Source organism: Lepidochelys kempii, chromosome 1 (genome assembly GCF_965140285.1).
Source record: "Lepidochelys kempii isolate rLepKem1 chromosome 1, rLepKem1.hap1, whole genome shotgun sequence".
Classification (NCBI taxonomy): domain Eukaryota; kingdom Metazoa; phylum Chordata; order Testudines; family Cheloniidae; genus Lepidochelys; species Lepidochelys kempii.
In genome coordinates this window covers 230,675,047-230,702,182 of record NC_136380.1, presented here as the reverse complement: position 1 = coordinate 230,702,182, position 27,136 = coordinate 230,675,047, and the positions used below count along the sequence as shown (strand labels likewise).

Here is a 27,136-nt window from a genome sequence, read left to right as displayed (position 1 = left end):
AGGAATTGTGGGAGATGCTGGGCTGCAGAAAAGGGTGTTGTAGTGGGAACAATTGTGCTACCTTAACAACAGTATTTGCTACTGACTAACCCTTTAACCTAAGCAACATATGAAAGTTAGGGTTGCTGTGATAATTCTCCCACGAGTCCAAACTTTTTCATGTAAAATCTCAACGATAAGGTTATCTTAATGTACTTTTCGCATTTCCTGGGAGGAGGAATTATGTAAATGGGGAAGTGTGTGCATATTTCTACTTAAGCATGCAAAGTGAGATTCAAGCAAGTGCACATCCTAATATACGCAAGATCACATTTATACAAACTTGTTTTAGTATACATGTAAATCAAGTAGAACTTTTAAAATTAAACCTTTTTTATTTTTTCCAGAACAAAGGTATTTGAACTAAGAATAAAGTTTCAAAAATTTCTCCTGTATTTTTGTACCCACAAAATGATTTATAGGTGTCAATTAGGATACCTGCCTCTCTAACTGATTCACAACCACAAATCAATTGCACATGTAAAACACCAGTGTAAACTTCACCCACAAAGAAGACAGCCAGCCATCCTTTTGAAAATCTGGATATTATGTGGTGAAAAATATACATTTTTCATACTCAAAGTTACTGATGGAATTTTAGTCCAACTAAATTCAATTCAGGGCTCAGAATCAATACATCTTCTCAACTATCTAGTGTCACTTTTGTGGTGATGTATTCTGATATGACTTCCTGGTAATTGGCATATACACAGAATTTTTAAAAGAGTACTGTCTCTCCAGTATGTGTTCAAAAGCCATCTTCAAAAGGCTGATTCCTTTGCTTGGTTCTGCCTTCTGGCTCTCTTATTTCCACACATAATCATGCTGCCTCCATATTTTTGGATTATACAAACGAAGCAGCAGGATAGCAAGTACTGTTATACCATCAGCAGTTAAGAATGTGATTAGCCTCTGTTTCAAATCCCAGTGCTTAGAAGTTTATAATAAAAACCAACTAAGACAAACCCTCCACAGAAGATCTTAGAATGGAAATGAATTACAAAGTTTTAATCAGATATTTCAGCATGAGGGTTAGATACTGTACGTGCACATTAAGTGTTTTCAATTTCAAAGAGGTTTTTAATATAAATGCATACCAGCCAGTCAGATGCTAAAGAATGCTGACAAGCCATTACAATACTCCATGTTATGTACTCAATTTAACCCCTTACTGCTGATTTAAATAAACCATAATTAGTTGATTAGGACATTCCCTAAAGCAATACAGTGCTGTTAAAGAGTGCCAAAATGCAGAAGTGTGCAATATCTTGCCTCAGCCACGAAGGTAACATTTAAAATCTTGTAGCACAGGTACACTTAAAATAAATGCATATTCAAAAATACTTTTAAAACATATTAGTGGCCCCCTTAAAATTCTTAAGGTACATCAGGGAAATTGTATTCCTGTGGCAATGTGGTTAGCTACAGTAATAGTGTACTCCTTACTATGTACATTTTTAAGGCATAAATGTACATATCCCTGAATATACAGTTATACTGCATCACCTAAAAACACAAAGGGGCAAAGGTCTGATCTTTATACGACTTATAATCTTACACAGATGGATATATTTCTTCAAATAATAAAGAGTGAAAACGTCAAACTACATTTAAAATTATGATTGTGACAAGAAAATTACAGAATGAAATCTTTGAAGTATATTTTCTCAATGAATATATAAAACCTACTAGTTCTAACAGTGAGATATTTACATACATCTCTCAGAGAGAAAACATAATCTTAAACATTTGATTACTGTCACTTTCTCTCCACACGTACATTAGCTAAAACTAAAAAGTCAACCTTACCTTAACATTTTAACATTTAAATTTAACTCTTTTTAAAACTGTATATGGACATATATATCCCAGAAAAGTCAATATGCACAAAAGTAAATCTGAAAAAATGGCCAAAAATCACTAAGTTGAAGGTGATCTATAAAGGAAAGCAAGTTTCTTAAGCCTTCATGTACTCCTTTAAGTCTACAATTCACTGAATAAAGTGTTCCATAATGGAAGACATGAAAAAGGTGTATAAATAACAGTCAATAGAAATTAAAGCAGTTATGATAGTTAGGCAAATGGATATATAACAAAAGAAATAAAAAAACTGCATTAGAAGTAAACGTAACCGAAGGGAGCTTTTTCTTGGAATTATCCATTCTGAAGCCATGCATGTTTTTACATGCTGAGAAAACTTTCACTTTTAAAAACATGCATTTTGACTTTTGCAATTATAAATAAAGACTTACTGTTACACCTCTGTGACAGCATTAATGAAACCAAGAAAATAAGAAAAATACGTGTCTTCAAACCAGGGCATATCTTTCAGGCAAGTATATTAAGTTCTTATTAATTCCCCCATTTACAGCAGGCTCTATTATAGGGCAACTGAAACTGGTTGTGCCAAGTTCAATTTGAAACTTCTACTAGACTTTAATTTTTAAAAGACCAACCAACCAAGATTTTAAGGACCGAGCTGAAGAGCACAGTTTATCAAGGATATTTTAGCAACGTCAAACCTTCAGATCTGCTTCTGGTTAAAATAAACAGCATGTTGATGGCTCTGAATAAGTCCACTTATCCACTCTGTTGCAAAGGGCAATAAGAGCAGAAGGACAGAAAGGATTAAAACCCTAGAAATCTTGTACACAAGAGTTTTAAATTATGCACTACATTTAAAAAAGAGTACAGGTTTTTCCTCAAAACTTTTGTGAGTTGAAAGCAATGTTTACATTGTAGCTATTTTATGAAGTCCTATTGAATTTTTCCAAATTTTTAAATTAAACTCAGCAGAGATATTGTTTGGAGCCCCATGTGAGTTAAAGTATATTCATGCTTCTCTAAATTTTGTATGCACTGCCACCTAGAGGTTACAAATCAAAGAGTAAGCATTTTAAGGAAAAAAAAACAGAAGACTTGCCTATAACTGGAGTGAGACAAGATTGCCTACAAAGATCCACATATTTGGGGCATGTGTGTGCACCCCACACTTTTTGCCACAAGTTTCTAGGGGGTTCTGGCCACGAGGGTCACATGTATGCTTCCTCACTGTTTCAAGCTCTTTGGGCCAAAGCCTCAGCCCTGTCCCTCCAATCCTTCCATTACCTAGACTCCACAGAAGTAGAAACTCAGCATGGGTCCTACAGATCTGTGAAGGCAATCATCTAAAGAACCTCATTAACAGATGTGTAGCCTGTTTTCCTTCATTAAGTACCGTCTTCACAGAGTCACACTTGGAGATTGGCAAGCAGTAATACTGGCCCTAAGGAAGAGATAACTAAATAAAAATATAATGAGTCTTCCAAATTCATTATCAAAACTAGAAGACATATACAGAGATTCATGCTTCTTAGTTATGGACAGAGCACCAGGTAGCAGCTCTATTATCTATCCTAGGGATGTTTCTGAGACAAAATTCAGTAGTTGCCTTAAAGATAGTAGAATGTGCCCTAAAGCCCATGGGAGCGAAGAACCAGTGCAAGATGATGATAAGTTTGGAAACAAAGTGATAACACTGTGTGTCTGTCTTCACTAAAACGGTTAGCTCAAGTTATTACACTCAAGTTAACAAAGCTCAAGTCAGAGCTGCCACACTGTGGCATAATACTTGAGCGACACCGAGTGATTGGATTGGCATCTAACAAGTTGTGCTAACTCAAGCTTGTAGCCTGTAGCTGCATCCCCAATGCATTACTAGCTCAAGCATCAGCATTACATGAGCTTCACAACCAATACCCTCTGAAGGTATGTTTATATTGCAGCCAGTAGTAAGCCTCCCAGCCAGGGTCAGGATGGATAAAAATCAATGATAAAAAAAAATTGGATAAAATCAGATTTTTTTGACAAAATGCTTTTTGAGGAAAAAACCTATCTAAAGATAAAGATACATTATAGCTCAAAGATATCTCATTATGGAATAAGGGATTATAAATTCTAATTCTATAGTATGAGACAATATATTCATATAATGTTTAAGAAAAGTTTTGCAAATGAGTTCCAATAGTTCATGGATTAGGGACCCAATTTTATGGGATTCCAGGGGCTTCTGCGTAGATTATTTAGGTTAAACTTTCTATCTACACAATTGGACTCAGTGCTCAGTCTAAAACAGGGGTGGGCAAACTACACCTTGAGGCCAGCTTTGGCCCCACGCCATTTCCAGAAGCAGCCAGCACCACGTCTCTGCAGTCCCTGGAGGGAGTGAGCAGAGGGCTCCGCACGCCCGTCCTCGCCTGCAGGCACTGCCCCCCCTACAGCTCCCGTTGTTCAGGAATGGGGAACTGTAGCCAATGGGAGCTTCGAGGGAGATACCCGCAGGTGAGGGCAGCACAAGGAGCTCTCTGCCCCCACCCGGGGCCACAGGGACGTTGTGCCAGCTGCTTCCGGAAGCAGCACGGGGCCAGGGCAGGCAGGAAGCCTGCTTTAGCAATGCTGCGCATCACTGCCACCCTGGAGCCGCTCCAGGTAAGGGGCGTCGGGCTGGAGCCCACAGCCCAAACCCCTCCTGAACCCCGCACCCCAACCCCCTGCCCTGAGCCCCCTCCTGCACTCCACACCCTTCCCTGCACCCTGTCCTAAGTCCCCTCCAGCACTCCACACCCCTCTTCCACCCCAACCCCTTGCCCTACCCTGAGCCCCTTCCTTCACACCACACCACCTCCCACACTCCAATCCCCTACCCCAGCCCTACATTCATGGTCCTGCATGCAATTTCCCCACCCAGATGTTAAGTTTGCCCACCCCGGTCTAGAAGATACTATCAGAGATGCTTAGTTTTGCAGTTCTCAAACTGTGGATTTGTGTCTCCAGAAACAACATGCTTGTTATAACAGCAAAAATGTGTGTGTGTGTTGATAGACAGACAGTATATAAAGGTAAGAAATAACAGACCTCAACGCTATTGTCCCTCTGCAAATTTGTGTACAGAGTCAATCCCTTACCTCTCTCTAAAAGTGCAAAGTTTCAGAAAGTTCAATAATACAAGATTGTTGGGGGCGGAAAAGTTCTGGACAAGGAGAAGAAGTCTGGAGAGAAATGTGAGAAGGGAGGGACAGGCAGTAGAAACAAAAGTGAAACTGAGCAGAAAAAAAAAGGAGTACTTGTGGCACCTTAGAGACTAACAAATTTATTTGAGCATAAGCTTTCGTGAGCTACAGCTCACTTCATTGGATGCAGCTGTAGCTCAAGAAAGCTTATGCTCAAATAAATTTGTTAGTCTCTAAGGTGCCACAAGTATTCCTTTTCTTTTTGCAAATACAGACTAACACGGCTGCTACTCTGAAACCTGTTTGAGCAGAATATTCCAGAAGTCTTGAGGTCTTTCTGAGCGTAGCCTTCATTGATTTGAGATCTACCATACCATTCTGTTGCTAGAAGGGAAAACCTATAATGGCAACAGGCCATAAAAGAGACCCAGTTTGGCATTATTTTAATGAAGTTCCTCTACCTGTGGGTAAGACAGGCATGCACGTAAAATGAAAAGAGTGCAACAAAGAAATGCAAGGCCCAGTTGCCCAAAACAACCCATGAAACATCATCATGAGAAGTGTTCCTTTTCAGGAGGAAGCTGCATTGAAGATGATGAAAGGAACATGTCTGAACACGCAAGATCTGCAGGTTGGTAAACTTTTTTATTTCATAATTCTTTCTTAAGGACTGCCTGTCTTCCTTCTGGACTATTCTTGAATTTTCATGTTTGACCAAAGAATATAGTGGTTATTCTATATACTATCACTTTAGATGCAGTTGTGATTAAAAATAAATAGCCGAAACAGGCAGAACTTCCTTTTAGAATTTCACCTTTAAAGTAGTACTGAGTGTCTGTGAATGCAATGAGTAATACTAAATGAGCAGTATGGTAATAATAATTAAATAACTGCATTGACTTATTTTGTTTAGGAGAATCCATCCTCAACACATGGGATTCTGAAGACTATCCACCTTCAAGATCACCATCATTTTCTATAGTTTCAGAGTTAGCTGCCAATGATAGTATTTCAGTTACATCATGTATGTCACATAGCCACAGCATATCACCGTTGGCAAAAAGAAAAACAACTCCATCATCCAGAAACTGCCATAGATAAGTTTGTGATAAGAACCAGCAGATTACATAGAGAGGTAATTGATAAAAAATTGCCCGGTTTGTTTATGCAACAAACTCTCCTTTCCGTATGATTGAGAACCCACACTTAATTAACATGGTTCAGTCATTAAGACCAGGATACGGTCCATACAATAGAGCAGATGTCACAGGCAAATTGTATGGATAAAGTGTATGAAAGAGAAATTGAGCAGTGTGCAAAAGGTCTAGAGGGTGAAATTGTTAACCTGAGTCTTGATGGGTGGAGCAATGTCCACAATGATCCTGTTGGATGTGCTTGTGTGACAACAGAAGAAGGGAACGTCTCCCTTACAGAAACAATTGATACATCAGGAAATGCACACAGCAGAATACTTACAAGAAAAAAGTTATAACAAACTGTGAAAAAAAAATTCAAATGTCTAGTACGCAACTTGGTCACAGGCAATGTTGCAAATGTAACCAAGATAAAAAGAAATTTAGAAGAGTCCCAAGCTAATAACATACGGTTGCAGTGCTCATTTGATGCACCTCCTAGCCAAAGACTTCAGTGTTCCAGAAATAAAGGCTAATGTTGTTGAAATTGCAAAATACTTCCATAACAACCACTTTGGAGCAGCTGCTCTGAAAAAAGTGGGAGGAATCAAGCTAACTCTCCCACAAGATGTGCCATGAAACTCAGTAGTGAACTGTTTTGAGCACTATATCAAGAACTGGACTAACCGCATGACAGTTTGTGAACAAAATCGTGAAAAAATAGATGGCACTTTCACAAAGTTCTCAACACTGTGCTAAAGAGAAATGTTGAACACATGCCGAGTACCCTGAAGCCTATTTCTGTAGCCTTGAACAAAATGCAGAGAAATAGCTGTTTTATTGCTGACGCTGTTGAAATTTGGAAGGAACTGAGTGAGATCTTAAAATACAAGCATTAAAAAAAACGAATGGGACAAGCACTATCTCCAGCTCATTTTCTTGCAAATATTCTCAATACTCGGTACCAAGGTCAAACCTTAACTGCTCAAGAAGAGGAGTTGGCTAGGACATGGACATCCAGCAATCATCCCTCCACAATGCCAACTATAATAAACTTCAGAGCTAAGGGTGAACCATTCAAGAAATATGTTTGTTGATGATGTTTTAAAGAAAGTCACACCAATGAACTTGTGAAAGTCACTTAAGCACTTGGATTCAGAGACTGTTGAAGTGATAATCTCACTTTTAACAGCAGTAGCGTCTTTTGCCGGTATAGAAAGATATTTTCTTCCTTTGTTCTAATTTATTCCAAACTGAGAAATCATTTGGGACCTGAAAAAGCAGGAAAGCTTTTTTTCTTTTCCAGATTATGAACAAACAGGAAAATGAAGGTGAAGGTGACTGAGTTAACTGCAGAAGCCAATATTTTAAGTTTCTCATGTTCACCTGGCTGACATTGTCGATTTAATTTTTTTTTAAAATATATTTCATTTCACTATTTTACTTAAACAATTTTAACAAAAACAAACCTGATTTTAAAAAACTTGAATGTTTAACTAAATTCAAATGCTTGTTTTGTTAAAATATTCTATGTTTGCTGTTGAAAAAAAAAAATCCAGAATACATAACGTTGTTTTAGTTAAATAAAACAATTTAAATGTCTGTCTGGTGATGTTCTCCTCCTAATACAGCATGACAAGAAAATCCTTCAAATATTAATGATTAACCTGTTGAATTGGAGATAGTTCACCTCCCAATGACTTCATAAATATCTGCTTCAATTACCTTTGGTAAATTAAATAACCAAAAAAAATCATTCATTTTCCTGATATAGCTGTAAAACTAATCTGAAAAGTTTTCAAAATAAATCACTTAAAAATGTATAGTGTGTACCTTCTAAAATTGAAACCTACATCTATATCTATCTCTGAGTTGTGAAGAATATGTATCAAGGTTATAACATCCAACAGGAATGCACTTTTATGAAGAAATCCATGATTAAATCAAGTCTTCCTGACTAGTGATTTAAATCAAATCTACCCCGGCCAGGGTAGACCTATGCTAGTGGTGTGAGCTGCACACTAAAAATAGCACTGTGGACATCACAGCTCCTGCAGCAACTTGGGCTAGCCTCTCGAGCTCAGACTCAGGGAGTTAAGTGGACTTGAGAGCCCAAGCCACAACAATTATACTGCTATTTTTAGTGTGCTAACTCAAGCTCCATAGATAGATAGTAGTTCCTGTCTATCTATCCACAATGGGAGGTTTGTTTCTAGCTGCAGTGTAAACATACCCTGATGGGACAGCAAGCCTGAGTTTAAAGCACCACTAAAAACTTGAGCTAGAGATTTCTACGTGCGGATGGGAACTGGGTTAGGGATAACACTTGAGATATATCTTGGGCTACACTGCAGCAAAGACAAGCCCTATGTAAGTGGTAATTTGAATTCTGGATGACCCCCATGGGCTACAAACAACCTGGGGAACTCCCAATGGGTTTTTGAAGGAGGGCGCCCTTGGCTCCAGGAAAAGGAGGACTTCATTTTGCAACAGTACATGTTTACTGCTAAATATACAAGTCAACTGCTAAATATATTTAACTTTGTTGAGAATGACCATAAAACTAGAAATAATGAAAGAAAAACATATAGCCATCTGAAATCTGCAGGAAGAAGCTACAGAGGTTTCAACTGGAAAGAACCAAGGGACAGGATGGGTACATAACTCCTTATATAGCTTTGGGTCTCAATGATCATTACCTATGGAATACACATGAGGCAACCCACAGGCAAAAGTATTTTAGAAGGTTCTGATAAAGATATAGGATGTGCCTGACACACTCGATCATGGATTTGTACAGGTAACAGTACTCAAACTATTCCTTGCTTTTAATAGAAGATGAAACAGGAAATGGTGTTTCATTGTATTTCTTCACTATTGCCAAAAAAAGTTTCTCATGTTGTTGGTATTATTTTTAAACACAGCTTTCTGCAAGTTACTTTTCAACTCATATAAGCTACGTTATTTCAGTAAAATACAAACATCAACTGAAGCTTTATTTGCACCAAATAGTACTTGGTGTTATTCAAAATGTTAATAGATAAATCTAACAAAGTAACTGTTGTGTTTTATCTTGTATAAGTATTTCATAAGTAATTCATACTTACAATGGTTCTTCCCTCTCAGTTCTCTTACTGACATGTAGATCTTCCTGTTCCTTCATTTTATCTACAGCTTGTGCTTGCTTTTCAATCTCATTAAAACTCTTGCTGCTCACCTTCTGGGCTCCCAAGCCACCTTTTTTGGCACCAAGCTTTATTTTAAAAAGAAAAAAAAAAAAGAAAGGCTTTATATCTATAGGTAACTATATTAACTGTCCTATGGTTTAGTATATTTTTGATAAAAGAATCAAGTACTGTACCTGATTCCACAGAATCTGGTATCAGTAATAAAAATTCAGAGTGGAGAAGACCATACAATATGTTCCTAAAAGCTGCTCTCGGCCCCCCTTTGATTTTCAGGAACTTATTTAGTCTCCCAAACAGCAATTACAGCCTGGTGAACATCCTGCAGTTTGTCAGACCTTGTTACTATTGTGATAAATTCTATACTGAACACCATAAAATATAAAGGAGACTCAGTTGTTATTGGGATAGGAGCTTACATGCAATTTCCTAGCTCTCATATATTTAATTTCTCAACCTTAACATTTCATTGTTAGTTTTTGCATTAAATTTATCTGTATCCATTAAAAAAAAACCCTGAAGTACACAGGACAGAAGGCTTTTTTTTTTTTTTTTTGGGGGGGGGGGGGGGAAAGGTAAAGCTATTTTTAACATAAAAGTACTGTCATAAAAAGTCTTAGGCCCTGCTCATCTAATTCACTTAATGCAGATATACCTATGAGCCAAAGTACAGCTTAACTGGCTTCAATGGCGGTGCACTTGCATACAGCGATTTGCAGGATTGGGGGCAAATGTTAAATGTAATTGAAACCATGAACATGATAAAATACATACACAAAGTAAATTCTGCTCTCGGGTATGTATACGAAATGTCTACTGAATTCAGTTAATTGCATATGTACATCCAGATTCAGTAAGTGCTCAGTATTATAGTATGCAATCAGAAAATGACTTATAGATGATAAAGTACTCCACCCTATAATACTACTACTAGTAAACATTGAAACAAATGCATCTGAACAAGAGTTTAGAAGACCATTTTGTTTATAAGGTTGTTGGATATTTTGTCATAGTTCAGATTTTCTTATTTGTTTTAGTGATGCATATTGTTGCTGATACAAAACAGTCATTGCACAAACCACTTAGATAAAAAAATTCTGTATTGCTGCTTAAATACTTTTAAAATTCTAAAAAATGATATAGGCCAAAATATGTATTAATTACAAACTTACCCCCTTTTTCGCTTGATTTTGCTTCTTTTTTATAATGGAGGTGCCCTCTGCAAAAATTAACAACCATTACTTTGGCATATAACTTTACATTTATCCAATACTTGCAGATGCATATTTCCACAATTTAAGTCTTGAATGATAAGTTTTGCAGTTCATTCTGCTGGTTTAGAATACTGCAGTTTCTATATGAAGAAATTAGCTGTATCACTATACTTTAATGTTTGATGTATCTTGTTTTCCTGTTTGTAAGTGTTTACAATTTATGGTTAAATTTTCAAACCTGGGTGCCTAAAATCAGACTCCTAAATAGGAGCAAAGGATTTGTCAAACCGGATCAGACTCAAGGTTCACCTAGTTCAGTATCTTGTCTCTAACAGTGGCCATACATATATAACTCCTGTGGACATCACCAGGTTTTGTGGATGCTCAACCTTTCTGAAAATTAGGTGATTTATAATCTATATTTAAACGCCTTTTTAAACTTACTTTTTTAGAGTGCTCATTTAACTGTTTTTATTTAAGTGCATAAATATCAATTTAGGAATCTAACTTTAGGCACCTAAGGTTTGAAAACTTCAACCATAGTGTTAATACTAAATTTTGAGGTGTGGAAATGAAGTGAAGTTACTTTGCATAACGTCCATCAAATCCCTAAAAAGTAGATTTTTGTTCATAAGACTTTAATAAAACAGTGAAGAAAATTTTGTACTCTTTCACAGTGACTGACACATTAAGCCAAAGCATATAACTTTCATAATAGGAAATTTCAGATTATTCTCACTATAATAATCTGAATTTCCAATGAATGTTTGTGTACACTGTGAAATTTGTTTAAGCTCTAAATTAATTGGAAGCCATCTTACATGACAGAGAATTATAGGCAACAGGTGGTCTTTCAGTGTTCAATATAAATGTAAAGGCATTTATTTTAATTCTGTGGCACATATTCCTTGAAATATGAAAAACATGTACCCTAGGCATACTACTCTTCCTTAAACTTAACTAAGTACTAACAAATAATTTCCAAGTACGAACTGAAACTCACTTTGACCAAAGACTTCAAATCTCAGTATAATAATAGTACCTTCATAATAACTTGCATTTACTGTAAGGACATTGGAGCTGGAGGTGTAATTTACTGCTTGTGTAGATGTCTGAAACTCTAGGTATGCACTCGGACCAGCTAGCCTGTCCTGCTGCTCATGCAGCCGTGGCTATGCTGCTATTTTTAGTGCACTAGTTCAATCAGAACAAGTGCAGGTATGATCTCTCTAGCTCCAGTTATACGTACCCAAAAGATTTAACTTTTGGAAGGTGTGCCATGTTTTATTACATAGTTGCTGTTTCAACGTTTTATTAGCTACAGACCTATCTCCAGCTCCAAATAATGCTGTGAAGATTTTTTTTAATGAAGTTATTTTTGCCTAGTATTTTTCTATGTATAAATCTGCAGCAGAATCTGCACCACTCAATAATGAGGACGCTCAGATATATTTGGATGGGAGGATGAATCTGCCTTTCCTATACTCTAGACTAATTTCCAATTCATAAACAAACCCAACTTTAAAGATACTAGCCTGGATCATCCCTTCCAGGGTTGGGGGAAAAGAATATTGTTTCTGCTGGGGGGATAAGTCACAGGAACAACTCCTGTAAACGAGGCAGACTCAGTGATCCACAAGAGCCAATCCATCCACACAAAACCTAGTGCTTCCGCACTAGCTCAAGCCTCCAGCATCCTCTTCTCTCTCTCCCTGGTAGCATGGTCTATATTATCTTTTTTGCCTAAGCTACATGGGGCTGGACAATGTGTATGCCTCTGGTTGGGCCCCATTCTTCCCCAGCCCCAACCTTCTCAGCATACACTTTCTCCCCACATGCACCCCGGAAATACAGAGAGATTTTAATAGAGAGAGAGATGGGAGTCGGGGGGGAGGGCGGAGAGAGACATGGGGGACGACGACACACAAAGACCTGTGTATGCAGAGTCCTCTCCATGGGTGAACCTAGGAGGAATGATTTGGGCTAGAATTTGTTTGAGTCACTTGCTCTTGTACTATAGCTTTCTACTGCAATACAAGTTTTCTGTAAATATATACTGAATGAAATTTTCCATTTCAAGACGGTCCATTTCAACTAGTAACTTTTCTGTTATTACTGACTTATTTAGCTTTTAAATTCCTTGGTACAAGGACTATGTCTTTATACTTGTGAAGTGCCATGTAAATATAGTATTAAAAATTTTATATAATAATAATTGCTCTACTCTTGACATCAGTATGCCATTTTCACTCAGTATGAAGGGACAGACACTTTCCCCTATGTGAATACCATCATTTTTATAATGACATACTAAAATCATCATAAAAACTATAATATATTTGAGAATATTTTCTTCCATTTCTGAAAAACGGAATTTCTTATGTTTACCTCAAGTAATTACCCTACAACTATTTCATTTATGCTGTAAGATACAGCTCTGCAATGTTGCTTAAATTATGAACTCTACTTGATAAAAATGTATATTACTTTTTCTGCAATAAATTAGAAAATTATTTTAAACTAAAAATTATTGCTGGAAAGAGAGCAAAAATTATGTTCAAGACAGACAGACAAGCCTATTAGTGAAACGTGTGTTTGCTTAATGTAAATAGCAGGCCATGAATCACAGTACAATGCTCTATTCCACCTGTGTGCTTAAGTGTGGAACCTGAAGCAGCCCAACAGGAGGTCTAAAACATTAATGATCACCTTTGTTAGGTGCGATGCCTGCAGCATTTAAATTCAGCAACTCGGCTAAAATGAGAAATAAAAACAAAAAGCACTGAGTAAAAATCACTTTTTAAGTGTCATACATTGTTTAACAGAAACAGCTGTATTAACATGTTATATTACAAGTTAATCTGTTTCAGTAGCCCATGTGCATAAATATTAAAATAAGACTCGCACATTTCTTCCCAACCCAACGTTTTCTTTAACAACATGTACTGGAATAAAATATATTGTTCATCTGTCTGTTTAGGGTCATTACCTAATGCAGCTTTTGGTGAGACACTAAGGCAATCAACACTTGGGCCGTGGTCTGGTTCACCTAAAAATGTAAAAAAAATTGAGAACAAGAGAAGTATGTTTATTAGGATGTTTTGAACAGCTCGTGTATTCAGAAAATATTTTTTTTAAGGTAACTTCCCTGCCCACATTCTTAAACCTGGTTCTCCCTTCATTTCCCTGCAATTTTCTGTATTTGCACAGAGCCATGATAGTGCTTGATGCGCAGGTAAATTTACATTTCTCCTGTAGTAACATTACCAGTGACTCACAAAACAGCAGGTAGAAGGGACATTTTAGTGATATTGAGATAATTTGTATGTGATTGTAACTGCTCAAAATTCCAGTGTCTGTCTTGGACTACAAAACCTGAAAACTAGAAGTCTGAAATATGTTTGGAAGATACAGAAGTAAAAATTAGCAAATTCCAGGGACCAGAGGTTGAAAATTTTGGCTCACGTGTGTTATCGCAAGGATGTAACCAAATATGGGAAAACCAGAATGATACAATCAGGAAAAATGCATTTGAACAGAATTGATTTTAAAACCTATTTAAAACTGGTTCAAGTTAACATGTTTTTCTTGGGCAGCAGGACATGGCATAACAATCCCTTCCCTGTTTACAGCTCTTAGTAGGAAAACAGAAAATGTAATGGCTGGTTCACATAGACCAGACAAACTGAGTTAGCCTGAGCCACTTCTAAATCATATTTAAAGCCAGTTCTGCAAACAAGGTTTAGTTCTCAATATAAATAGTGCTTAAGTCTCTGGCTGAGTTTCAGGTCATTGTCTGCATTCTTAAAATACAGAATTCAGATTTGTAATGGTACAGAACAAAAATCAATATACTTTTTATTTACATAAGCAGAATAGTTTTGTGAATCCACATACAAAACTACACTGGAAAAAAAAAATCTATCCATATATTTCACTTAACAAATGTGAAGTAAAATAAAAATAAAATCTTAGACAATTAATCTGCTACTTGATTTATGATAAGAAGCCCTCGAGTATCCTAGCAACATCAAATTTTAATCTACTAGTAGCCTATGAACTGCTAACTCATAATAAAATATCTTTAAATGTTTAAATACATTATTAAAATGACTTTCTGGTGTAAGACTTACATTATGATTTCAGTAATTCCCAACCTGACCAAGTCTAATGGATCAAAGAGTAAAATCTGGCCCAAGGAGTTTCAAATTAAATTTAAGTGCCTCTAACACTGTACAGTCCTGTACAGCACAGCATGACCCCTCTACACAGTGTTCCCTACCTACCCAAAGGCTTCTTAAATTATTTCCAGCAGAACACAATTACATGGTGAGTAGCTGTTACTGTTATAATAAGTAGCATTAGAAACTAAAATCAACACAGAGGTAAACTTAGTTTATTGTTAATGGAGGATGAACCATACCTTCATTAGATTCTGGAATGATTTCTGAAGAATCCTCCTTCTGAAAAACTGGCTCCGATGATGCCCATTCTGTGCTACTCACCTGCAAGAGGAAAAGGAAGTTACTAAATAAAAATGTACAGAAAATAAAATGCATTAAGTAAAATACAAATAGTATCTGCATTGACTAAGTAAGGCAGTGACTGATCTTAGCACTTTCAGTACGACACATTTTGGGGTAACTGTTGGATTTGATTTCTCATATCGTCGCTACAGTTTTTGTTTAAAAAATTGCCCTCAATTAGTAATTGGTTTTTTTTTTGTTAAATAGGTACAACCATAATATGCAAGCCACATAGGGGAGCAATTAAATTTACCAGAAACAGCTGCTTCTAATGAAGATAAACACTAATGGCCTGATTTTTCCGTAAGGTGCTGGGCATCTGCAATCTCCCATTTATTTCAAAGGGATGGGGGGGGGGAGGTGAGGGTGCTCAGCACTTAAAGATTAGGGTATAATTGTTTTATTATATTTTACAGTACGTCTGTCGTTATTCCACACTGGTTATTCCATTTTGACCAAGATTATATGCTACAGAAAAGCTGCACAGTTTATTTACTGCTCTACTCCCAAACTCTTCCCTTCTCTGTAGTCTTGCATCTCAAACTCTCTTAATGTTTCATTTTGGACATTGAGCTGCCATCTCATCTTTTCCTGGCAACACTCTCTTCTTCTTCGGGATAGAAAATTTCACTATCCTACCCACCAGCAAGGCTTGCAACTTTGGCATAATTTATTATGCTCTCTCCCCAAAATGCACCTGTCACCAACTCCTGCTTTTTCTTCCTTTACAATTCAAATTAATGCTTTCCTACAACCCTATTGTCAAATCGTTGTCAATGCCCTGATTATCTCTTGCAAGGACTACCGCCAACCTGCTCCTCTCTGGAGTCCCTCCTTTACAGGCCATCCAAAAACATTCTGTGAAAAGCATCTCTTTCTCCTGTTCAGACCATGTCACTTCTCTATTTAAATTATTTTACTGGCTTCCACGTCAAATTCCAGGTTCTGGTCCTAAGCTTCAAGGATCTCTACAACTCTACTCCCATCTACAACTCTACTTCATTTCTTGCTCTCTTCTTTGGTTCTGCCCAAGTATTCCTTAGCCCCTTTCTTCCACTCTTGTTTTCACATCATCTTCCATGATAACTTTTATGCTTAGAATTCTTCCACTTATTTTGCAGCCCCAGGAAGTCTTGTCACTAAGATACTGAATCAGAATTCAGGATAGCTAGGTTAAATTCTTGGCTTTGCCACAGAATTCCTGGGTGGTGTTGGGAAAGCAACTTAAACTCTGCCCTAGTTCTCCATCTATGAAATGAGGATATACTTCCATACCTCTCAGAGATATTATAAAGGATAAATGTATTAATGTTTGTGAGACACTCAGGTACTAATGGTGATAAGAACCACAAAATCATGCAGCCAGATACATTTGAATCCCGTCTTAAAAAATTCACAACTTCTGAAAAGCCTTATAAATACAGTAAGAATTCATTTAAAAAATAATTTCAAGTGAAAACTGAGAAAAAATGTAAAAGAATTGCTTTTCATTGAAACTGCACTCTAAGAGCAGTACTGCCCCATTCCTAAGGTTACGATTTAGTCTCAGATATTTTTAGTAAGTCATGTAAGTAAGTTTAGTAAGTAAACTTTAGTAAGTTTTAAAAGTCACGGTCATGTCATGGGCAATAAACAAAAAATCATGGCCCATAACCTGTCCATGACTTATACTAAAAATACCTGTGATTAAATCTTGGGGGAGTGACTGGGAGGAGGGGGTGGGGGGTGCTGCTGGGGTGGGATTGGCCAGGGCCAGCGGCAACAGCTTCTGGGGGCCGGAGCAGTGGCTGGTGTGGCTGTCCCTGGGGGGCCACCTGAGCAGCTGGCCCCGCAGTCAGCTGCTTGGGCAGCCCTGGGATCAGGCACACAGGCCCCTGCAGAAGTCACAGTGGTCGCGGAAAGTCACGGAATCAGCGACCTCCGTGATAGACACTGAGCCCTACCCATTACTAACTGCTGACATCTCCCTCTCCTTAAATTCCCCCCAAAATTATACCCAGTGTAGTCTTGTCATTTTCATTGTCATTTTTTAGCTAATGTAGCTAGTAAGCACCCGAGGGTAACTTTTTATTTGCCTGTAAAGCACTGTGCACGCTATTATACTATAACAACTTTAATACCAACGTTAGTAAACTGATAAGGAATGGGTATTTTGCACACCAAGGGCTAGTCTGTCAATACAGAATCACAGAAATATAGGACTGGAAGAACCCTTGGCAGGTCATCTAGTCCAGTCCCCTGCACTGATCTATTCCTAAAAACTTCCAGTGACGGAGATTTCACAACCTCACTAGGTAATTTGTGCCAGTGCCCTTACAGTTAGGAATTGTTTCCTAATGTCTAGCCTAAATCTCCTTTGCTGCAAGTGAAGCCCATTACTTCTTGTCCTGTCCTCAGTCGATAAGGAGAACTTATCACCCTCCTCTTAATAACCAACTTCTATGTATTTGAAGACTGCTACCACATCCCTACACTCAGTCTTTTCTTCTCCAGACAAACCAAACCAAATTGTTTTCAATCTTTCCTCGTATATCATGTTGTCTAGACCTTTAATCATTCTTGTTGCTCTCCTCTGGACTTTCCCCAAATTTGTCCACATCTTTCCCAAAGTGTTGTGCCCAGAGCTGGAGTAAAACTCCAGGTGAGGCCTTATCAGGGCTGAGCAGAGTGAAAGAATTACTTCTCGGGTCTTGCTTCCAACACTTCTGCTAATAGGTCCCAGAATGATGTTCGCTTTTCTTGCAACAGTATTACCTTGTTGATTCATACTTAGTGTGTGATCCACTATAACCTCCAGGTCATTTCTGCCTTTCCTAGCCAGTCATTTCCCATTTTGTATTTGTGCAATTAATTATTCCTTCCTAAGTATAGTACTTTGTATTTGTCCTTATTGAATTTAATCCTATTTATTTCAGATCATTTCTCCAGTTTGTCAAGATCATTTTGAATTCTAATCTTATCCTCCAAAATGCTTGCAACCCCTCCCAGCTTGATATCCTCTGCAAACTTTATAAATGTACTCTCTATGCCATTATCCAAATCATTTTTGAAGATATTGAATAGAACTGAACCCAGGATAGATCCCTGCAGGACCCCACTCTACATGACCTTCCAGCTTGACTGTGAACCACTGATAACTGCTCTCTGAGTACCCTTATCCAACCACCTTATAGAAGGTTCATGTAGGCTATACCTCTCTAATTTGTTTATGAGAAGATCATGTAGAACAATATCAAAAACCTTACTAAAGTTGAGATATCACACCCATTGCTTCTTATCCTACCCACAAGGTTTGTTACCCTGTCAAAGAATGATATTAGGCTGGTCTGACATGATTTGTTCTGACAAGTCCATGTTGACTGTTAATTATGACCTTATTTTCTTCTAGGTTTTTACAAACTCATTATTTGCTCCATTATCTTGCCATACAGAAGTTAAGCTGATGTCTATAATTTCCTGGTTTGTCCTTATCCTTTTTATAGCTAGGTACTATATTTGCCCCTTTCCAGTCCTCTGGAATCTCTCTGATCTTCTACAAGTTCTCTGATGGCTCAGAGTTCTCCTCAGCCAGTTCCTTAAGTATTTGAGGATGTATTTCATCAGGCCTTGCTGACTTGAGCACATCTAACTTGTTTAAATGATTCTTAAGTTGTTCTTTTCCTGTTTTAGCCTGAGATCCTACCCTACTTACACTGATATTTGCTATGGTAGTCATCCAGTCACTGCTAACTTTCTGTGGAAAACTGAAACTGACCATTGCTGTGTTTCTCTTATCATCTTTCTCTCCCCATTGAGAAATATGCTTGAACCTTCTGAAAAGTTCTTTGTCTCTTTGGGCATTCTACTATGGCAATACTTGATGTCGTTTGTAATAATATCAAATTACTACAAATTTAAGATCATAGCTGCTAAAACTGCTTTCTAGTCCAGGCATCTGGATTTTTCTGTTACCATACTGCCCACGCTACTGAAGCTGTAACAACTGAACTGAATGTTGCCTCTATCACTTCTATGTGAAACTGTAGAAAGGTGCATCGGGCACAGAGGAAGTGAGGCAGACTAAGATTCAGCTGAAAACTGAACTAAAATTAAAAGAGAATAGTGACAGCATGAAGTACTCAGAGTAACAGCCATGTTAGTCTGTATTCGCAAAAAGAAAAGGAGTACTTGTGGCACCTTAAAGACTACCCAATTTATTTGAGCATAAGCTTTCATGAGCTACAGCTCACTTCATCGGATGCATACTGTGGAAAGTTTAGAAGATCTTATTATACACACACAAAGCATGAAAAAATACCTCCTCCCACCCCACTCTCCTGCTGGTAATAGCTCATCTAAAGTGATCACTCTCCTTACAATGTGTATGATAATCAAGTTGGGCCATTTCCAGCACAAATCTAGGTTTTCTTCCCCCCCCTCCTTCCCCCCCCCCACACAAAGCAGGAGAGTGAGTTTGTGTGGGGGGGGTGGGGGTGGGGGAGGAGAAATGGCCCACCTTGATTATCATACACATTGTAAGGAGAGTGATCACTTTAGATGAGCTATTACCAGCAGGAGAGTGGGGTGGGAGGAGGTATTTTTTCATGCTTTGGTATGTATATAATAAGATCTTCTAAACTTTCCACAGTATGCATCCGATGAAGTGAGCTGTAGCTCACGAAAGCTTATGCTCAAATAAATTGGTTAGTCTTTAAGGTGCCACAAGTACTCCTTTTCTTTTAGTGTGAAGTACAATACTTTAGCTCTTATAAAGATCAAATAAGTATTCTGGAGATTCTATTTTTTCAGGAAAATTTCCACTTCTAAATATTTGCTAGGAGCTATTGTGCTCTTATTGATTTACCATAAATTTATGGGAAATTTAATCAGTTATAATGTTTTGATCTCATCTGACAAATTTACTGTGACTAAAAGTACAGCATCTATGGATCACAAAATAAATAGGAAAGTAGCTTCAACCCAAACTGTTGTCAGACTAGCATCCTTCCTATAAAAGAGTTGTATTTCACATATTAGTGTCTAACGATCACAAAGTATACATTTAACAACACTGAGACAATAAGCAATTGAAAAGACTAATGTAAGAATTATGTACAGCATATTCCATACCTTCAGAGAAGCATGTGATGCAAAAAAATCCTCCTCTTTGTGTTGGGGTGACACAGGCGGAATTCCACAGCCATCTATCCACAACTAGAAAAAAAAATTATATGATAAGAACTTCAGTTTCCATCTGACATTACACAAATATATTTAAAATTTCTTCCAAATATACAGGACAAAAATGAAACTTTTTTTTAAAACTGGGACTTAAATTGATCTTAGGCACACGGACAATGCGAGATTCATGACACAGCCTTTTATCCCAAAGGCAACATTTCATTTTCCACATGGTCTGCTGTCCCACTCCAATAACTGTCCAAGGCTGGTTCTCTTTTCCTACCCGTTACCTTATATCATAGAACACCAGGGTTGGAAGGGACCTCAGGAGGTCATCTAGTCCAATCCCCTGCTCAAAGCAGGACCTATCCTCAATTTTTGCCCCGGATCCCTAAATGGCCCCCTCAAGGATTGAACTCACTACCCTGGGTTTAGCAGGCCAATGCGCAAACCATTGAGCTATCCCTTCCCCAAAACTGTGCATATTCTCTTCAAATTGAGGAAGGAGCGGACAGGGTAATAAACTTACACTTTTGAATGGTGCAGGATGATACAGTCCTGGGACCCTAGGCTGGGGAGATGGATGGGACTGGCTGGAGCCACTCTATTGCTGGTGCATGAGTGGCTAATCATAGAATATCAGGGTTGGAAGGGACCTTAGGAGGTCATCTAGTCCAACCCCCTGCTCAAAGCAGGACCAATCCCCAATTTTTGCCCCAGATCCCTAAATGGCCCCCTCAAGGATTGAACTCACAACCCTGGGTTTAGCAGGCCAGTGCTCAAACCACTGAGCTATCCCCTGAACCTTTTTAATAAAAACAAGAATTGAAAAAATGTTCTTTTAAGTGTTGATACAGTGCTTTCAAAACCTAATGTGCTAATTATAATGTAATGAAAGTGTAGCATTTGACTGAGATGAACAAACATACTTTGAACTAAATAATAAAAATAGGTTCTAGAGTTTCAACAATTTGTTCATATTCAACATACCTTACATCACATACCTATTATATATGCCATACACTTCTGCATAATTATATGTACAATTTTAAACTGAATTGTTCAAAGGTTCAGAGATACATTGTTTTCCTTAAAGAATTCAGAATCCCAAAAAATTATTTATCATTGTGCAGGTGTAGCTATGCTATATGCAATTTTAAAAAGCCACCAAGTACCTTAAGTAGCAATCTAAGATGATTACAGGAAAGCATAAGGTAATGTTTAAGAAATAACTTTCAGGCTGGATACCTACTGATTTTCCCAAATAAATACATGGGGAGGGAAGTGGTTGTTGTTGTCTTTTAAGCCCACTTGATTTTTAAATGAATCTTTCTTTTCCCACTGTGAAAAGCAGTTTCCCTCCAGACTGTTGAATTCCTCCTGGGGAAAATGCCTCTCTACGACCTTTGTGGACAACAGTTCAAACAACATTTAAACAGCCCTGGAGCTTGATGCAATAAGATAAACCCACTATTTTTTTCCAAATCTCACACAGCTATCTACATTTCCCTCCCTAATATTCCTATTCTGAATCAGAGTATAACAATCAAAACACAAGACAACTGCAAAAAGCCTTCCAAACTTTCTCAATATGGCTTAGCCCTACTTTGAAGGAATCGTCCCACTCACTCCCAAGAACAAGAGGGTGCCAAAGTTTCCATCACATTTAAGGGCTCAATTGGCACGGTTCTGATATTTAACTCCCCACTGATTTTGAAAGAAGGCTGAAGGCTTTTGGCACATTGCAGGACCTTGCAAGTCAGGACTTTAAACCTTTGCCTGCACCCTGGGACAATTGATAAGAAAGTCATTTCTCATGGCAGTTTGAATTTTGTGGACTAGAAAACTAAAACTAGCAGTCTATTCCATAAAGGTCACAGAATAATAAGTTAATAACTTTACTCCTATACTAGCTTAGGCAGGATTTGAACAAGTGACCCAGAGAAAGAAAGTCCCCATATCATTACCAAAGCCAAAATGTATTTTTTTAAGTATGCATTCCATAACCCTTGCTGACCATCCCTTTTTGTACTATTTTCACCTGCTCTATTAACTGATAAGGGTTCAACTCCAGAAGAAGCAACAGACATACACTTTACAAAAAAAATACTGGCACTTTTCCCATTAAAGTTACATAAATTCATAAATGTGCTACTTCGTAACTACAATAATTGTAATTAAAAACAATAAAAATTACATCTTTTTAATGAAATCTGTAAGGTTTTTTCTAGCATTGATAACTATTAACACGGTAGTTAGTACTCATCTAATTAATCCAAAACTGTGGGACAATATTAGCTCACACTTGACTTTTTAGCATTTCCGTCCCTCCCCAACTAACAAGATTAGTTTCAGTACTTCATCTCCTAGCCCCACAGATTCATTGCAATTTGTATTTACTTAGCTACAAAAACAAACACCACTTTTCACATTACATTTTGGCTACTGTTTAGAAATCTAAAATTACTTTGGAGCCAGAAAATCAATTATTTTATATTAAAATGAATGATCTAATGCATTACTTACATCAGTACCATGCCTCCTTGTTGCTTGTGTTGCAAGATATTTAATCTTTTCCCTGTAAAGTTGCGCACCACGACTATTGTACTTGGCATTGGTGTCATTTGTTATACACCCATGTTGTTGAAAAAATGCAGACTATAAAAATAAACAAAAACATGCATATTATGAGAAACAGAATTAAATATTTGTGGGACAGAACGAGGTAATTTTAAATGGTTAGATTCCAAATAATTTTATTTTAAAAATTATTGAAATTATTTATATCTTTTATTGGACCAGCTTCTGTTGGTAAGAGACAACAGAAGTTGGTCCAATAAAAGATATTACCTCACCCACTTTGATTCTCTAATATCTTGGGACCAACATGGCTACAACATCACTACATACAAAAATATTTAGTTCAAAGAAACAAGAAATTATAAGCCAGCTCTCATTACTTATTTCTTTTATTGCCAAATCATGGAAAACCAAAAATCAAAACATGGAATTATTGATAAAGGCTATTCATGAGATTAAAATGGAGTCACATCCCCATAGATAGACATAAGATTTGTAAAAGAACTCCTACAGAACACTATGATTAAAAACCAAGCAACGTAATGGCAGTTATTAACCCTGGCTATTTTATTATTAAAAAATAGAAAAGAAAATATTAAACAAAACAACCCAAATGATCAGAGATTTTAACCGAAGTAACCACTTTCTCTATGTCTCTCTGTGGAGAGCTTTTAGCAGAGATTACACCTTTGACAATACTATCTGTGGAGTATTCTTCATTTAGTTAATTAAGACCAAGGTATATTGTTTCCCAAAATTATTGTGAAACCAGACTTAGTATCTTAGATGCTTAAAAACTATTTGTATAAGGACATAATTGGTTTAAGGGAAGGTTGTCTAGGTTTTATTAATAGCCAGCAAGCTTATAGATGGGCAAAGCAAACAATCTCAATTAAATCCTATGAAACCAAAAGAAATATTGAAATTTGTTACTTTAAGCACCTGTCTTGAGACAGGTCAATTACAAATATTAAGAATCTCAAATCCAGTTAAATCCTACTATTTCTCTGTTTACCAGTGTTAGACTGGTCCTTCTCTCCAGGAACACATAAGAACCATCATACTGGGTCAGACCAAAGGTCCATCCAGCCCAGTATCCTGTCTACCAACAATGGCCAATGCCAGGAGCCCCAGAGGGAGTGAATCTAACGGGTAATGATCAAGTGATCTCTCTCTTGCCATCCATCTCCACCCTCTGACAAACAGAGGTAGGGACATCATTCCTTACCCGTCCTGGCTAATACCCATTAATGGACTTAACTGGATAAATTCATGGAGGTTCTCTTTTCAACCCTGTTATAGTACTAGCCTTCACAACCTCCTCAGGCAAGGAGTTCCACAGGCTGACTGTGCGCTGAGTTAGACATAGTCTAACCATTAGGTGATTAACAGGAGAAAATGTTAGTATCTTGAGTTACAATAGCATTTCCATAGCCCAATAAAATCATTACAAGAATTTCAAATATAATCCCTTTGCAGTGTTTTTTTATTAACTTCTCACCAATCCACATTGAAGTCTTGGGTAGGTTTTCCTTGGGTATGGTTTCTTCTTGAGTCTTTTCTGTTCTTAGCTGTCTGTAGTAGCTTGCTTGTAGAGACGGACAGGATGAGTTGTGGAATGCTTGCCGTTTAAGCAGGGTAGCAGTATGTGTGAGATGGAGGAGGTGCTCACTTCACAGTTTTATACCCTTTCCTTCCTATTTTCATGAAAATTATGGGAAAACATCTCTTTCATGCATGTTTAGTTTCAGAGTTGGTTGCTGTCATTCTTTCACTGGCTCAGTACTTTCCTGAGCTGTCCTTAAGAGCCTCTTCATCTTATGAAGATGTAGTTTGTTAATGATATATGCATTACAATTATAATTCTTTCTTGACAGTTGTATCTCTTTTGTCTTTGGGGCAGAAGGGTCTCACAACATCTTTGAAGTTAGAGTTTTAACTCTTCCTTTTTGTTCAATCCATTTTCTGGAGCTAGCACTTCAATTTTATTACAGTTCAACAGAAAATACAATGCTTTCAGAAAGCCCAAACTCTCCTGTTCTTTTATATAAATTTTTTTTGTTTCAAAATAGTTTTTTGAAATTAGTAATTATTTATGTAAAGTCTTTCTAAGAGAGTTATTTAAACAAGTTGTTGATTCTTTGTAACAATTTTTGAAGATTTATTCTTGTCTTCCTGAGTTGCATGAGGGAGTTGCTTGAGCATTACTAATAATTAATTAATTCCCTGTTAATATAAACATTCTATTCTTAAATGATTTCTTACATTAGTAATTAGTTTAGTAAAATCGTTAATTCTATGTTGATATTTAAAGCATGTTACCATTTATAGCAAGGATATTAAGAAATTACATTAGACACTGGCATATTTGCAAGTGTTTTAACTAAACAAAACAATCTGCCACTGCAACATTTAAGAAATAAACATAGGCCTAATCTACACTACACAGTTAGATCAATGTAAGCTGCCTTATGTCAACCTAAAAATGCCTGTATCTACACTACCAGGTCTCTTCTGCCGACGTAACTCACCTGGTACGTCAACTTAATTATTCCATCTCCACAAGAGGCGTAGTGCTTAATTCAATATAGATCGACATGGTGGCAATATAGGCACTGCGTTGCTTACATTGACTTAACTGGCCTCCAGAAGATGTCCCACAATGCTCCGCTGTGACTGCTCTAGTCACCATTCTCAACTCTGCTGCCCACAGTCAGCTACACAGGGAACAGCGCCTCCCCTGTTAAAGGGCCGTGAACTTTTGAATTTCCATTTCCTGTTTGTTTGGCGCAGAGCGCCCGCCTGCCCAGCTGACCATGCTGGCTCCACGTTGGGAGTACACAGGAAGTGATGGATTTTCTGAGTCTGTGGGGAGAAGAGGCTGTACAGGTACAGCTCCGATTCCACCATAGAAATGTAGACATATATGAGCAGATTGCTCAGGACAGGGGGAGAAGGGCTACACCAGGAACACGCAGCAGTGTCACATGAAAATCAAGGAATTGCAGCAGGCATATCAGAAGGCAAGGGAGGTGAACAGTCACTCTGGTGCAGCACTGCAGGCATGCTGTTTTTACACGGAGCTGCATGCTATTCTCAGTGGCAACCACACCACGACACCCAAGAGCTGCATCAAAACTTTGGAGGAGTCGGAGTCCAGGGCCACTGCAGGCAACACTGAGGAGGTGGTCTTGGATAAGGAAGAAGAGGAGGAGAAAGGCAAGCAGAGGGATCCATTGTCCCAAAGAACTAGGAGCTGTTTTTAATCCCAGAGCAGTGCAGCCAGTCACAGCACAGCAGCAGGGACAAGCATGATGCCAGGGAAGGAACCTCTGGTGAGTATCCAATTCCAATTAATATTTTGGGGGTCACATGTTCTAATATGCTATTTTTTATTTTAAAAAAACTAGTTGAGGTAAAGTAGCTATCTGCTTTCCAGTGGCTGTACCAGCAAAGCAGAACTTTGAATTTTCCATATGTTTTGGCCTTAGTGAAGGGAAGAATCAGCTGTGCTCAAAGATTACACAAATGATAGCATTAAATGTTTTTGGTTATTTTCTATCCTAATATTCTAAGAAAATCAAAAGACAAAAATGCAGGTCTTTTTTAAAGAAATGGCAAATACCCAAAAGAATTAGGTTAGTTTTTACTTTTGCTTCTATGTGCTTTACTTTTGTTGGTTAAAGCTCAGTTTTTAAAGTTAAATGAATACAGATGTGGTAAAGGGAAAATATTAAAAATTATCTCTTCAAAATTTGTGTTTTGTCATCTAATACGCAATGCCAAGAACTCTTGTATGCAATTCAATTGGTACCAACAGGGCCCTTGTAAATTCATTATCTATGAGTTAATATGAGTTACTGTCTGAAATTTGCAATACCGTAGCTAATGAACTAAAATTTTTTCGGGTAACTTGTTTTCTGTAATAGCTGAACTCAAATTCTGTTAAATTGCATGGTCATATTTCATATGAAGTTTGTTTTGTTTTTTACCAACTCCTGTTTTGGACTATTATTAATTTTTGCTATTTCTTTACTGCAGTTGCAGTTTAATCTTGAACCTCAGCTACCACAGTGATTTGCTCCCTAGAAATATCTAGGGTAGTTAGAAAATCAGTATAGTCTTCTGAGGTTCTTCTTCCTGGAATAGCTTTTTCAAAACTGTGTGCCTAAAGTCATGCTTGTAACTGTATATTTAGAGGCCTGAATAAATGGCCACGTTTTTCAAAGAGCTGAGCACCCAGAAATTTCCATTAAAGTCACTGGCAGCTGCTAAGTGATGAGTGATCAGCACTTTCAAAAATCAGGCAAT

The 27,136-nt window shown here is 37.5% G+C and overlaps 1 protein-coding gene across 5 annotated transcripts in view; it reads right to left on the bottom strand.

The window, feature by feature from the left end:
- ARFGAP3 (ARF GTPase activating protein 3) overlaps positions 1–27,136 on the bottom strand; it is a 94,512-nt gene that overhangs the window by 52,467 nt on the left and 14,909 nt on the right. For 3 of the 5 annotated variants that reach the window (XM_078849401.1, XM_073317157.2, XM_073317127.2), the window contains exons 4-10: positions 22,772–22,903; positions 20,195–20,278; positions 14,983–15,064; positions 13,549–13,608; positions 13,269–13,313; positions 10,518–10,564; positions 9,268–9,413 (exon numbers count right to left, since the gene is read on the bottom strand). In XM_078849401.1, the coding sequence (XP_078705527.1) occupies positions 9,268–9,413; positions 10,518–10,564; positions 13,269–13,313; positions 13,549–13,608; positions 14,983–15,064; positions 20,195–20,278; positions 22,772–22,903 (596 nt within the window). The remainder of the gene's footprint in view (positions 1–9,267; positions 9,414–10,517; positions 10,565–13,268; positions 13,314–13,548; positions 13,609–14,982; positions 15,065–20,194; positions 20,279–22,771; positions 22,904–27,136) is intronic. The other 2 variants (XM_078849400.1, XM_073317136.2) reach the window with 1 other exon arrangement.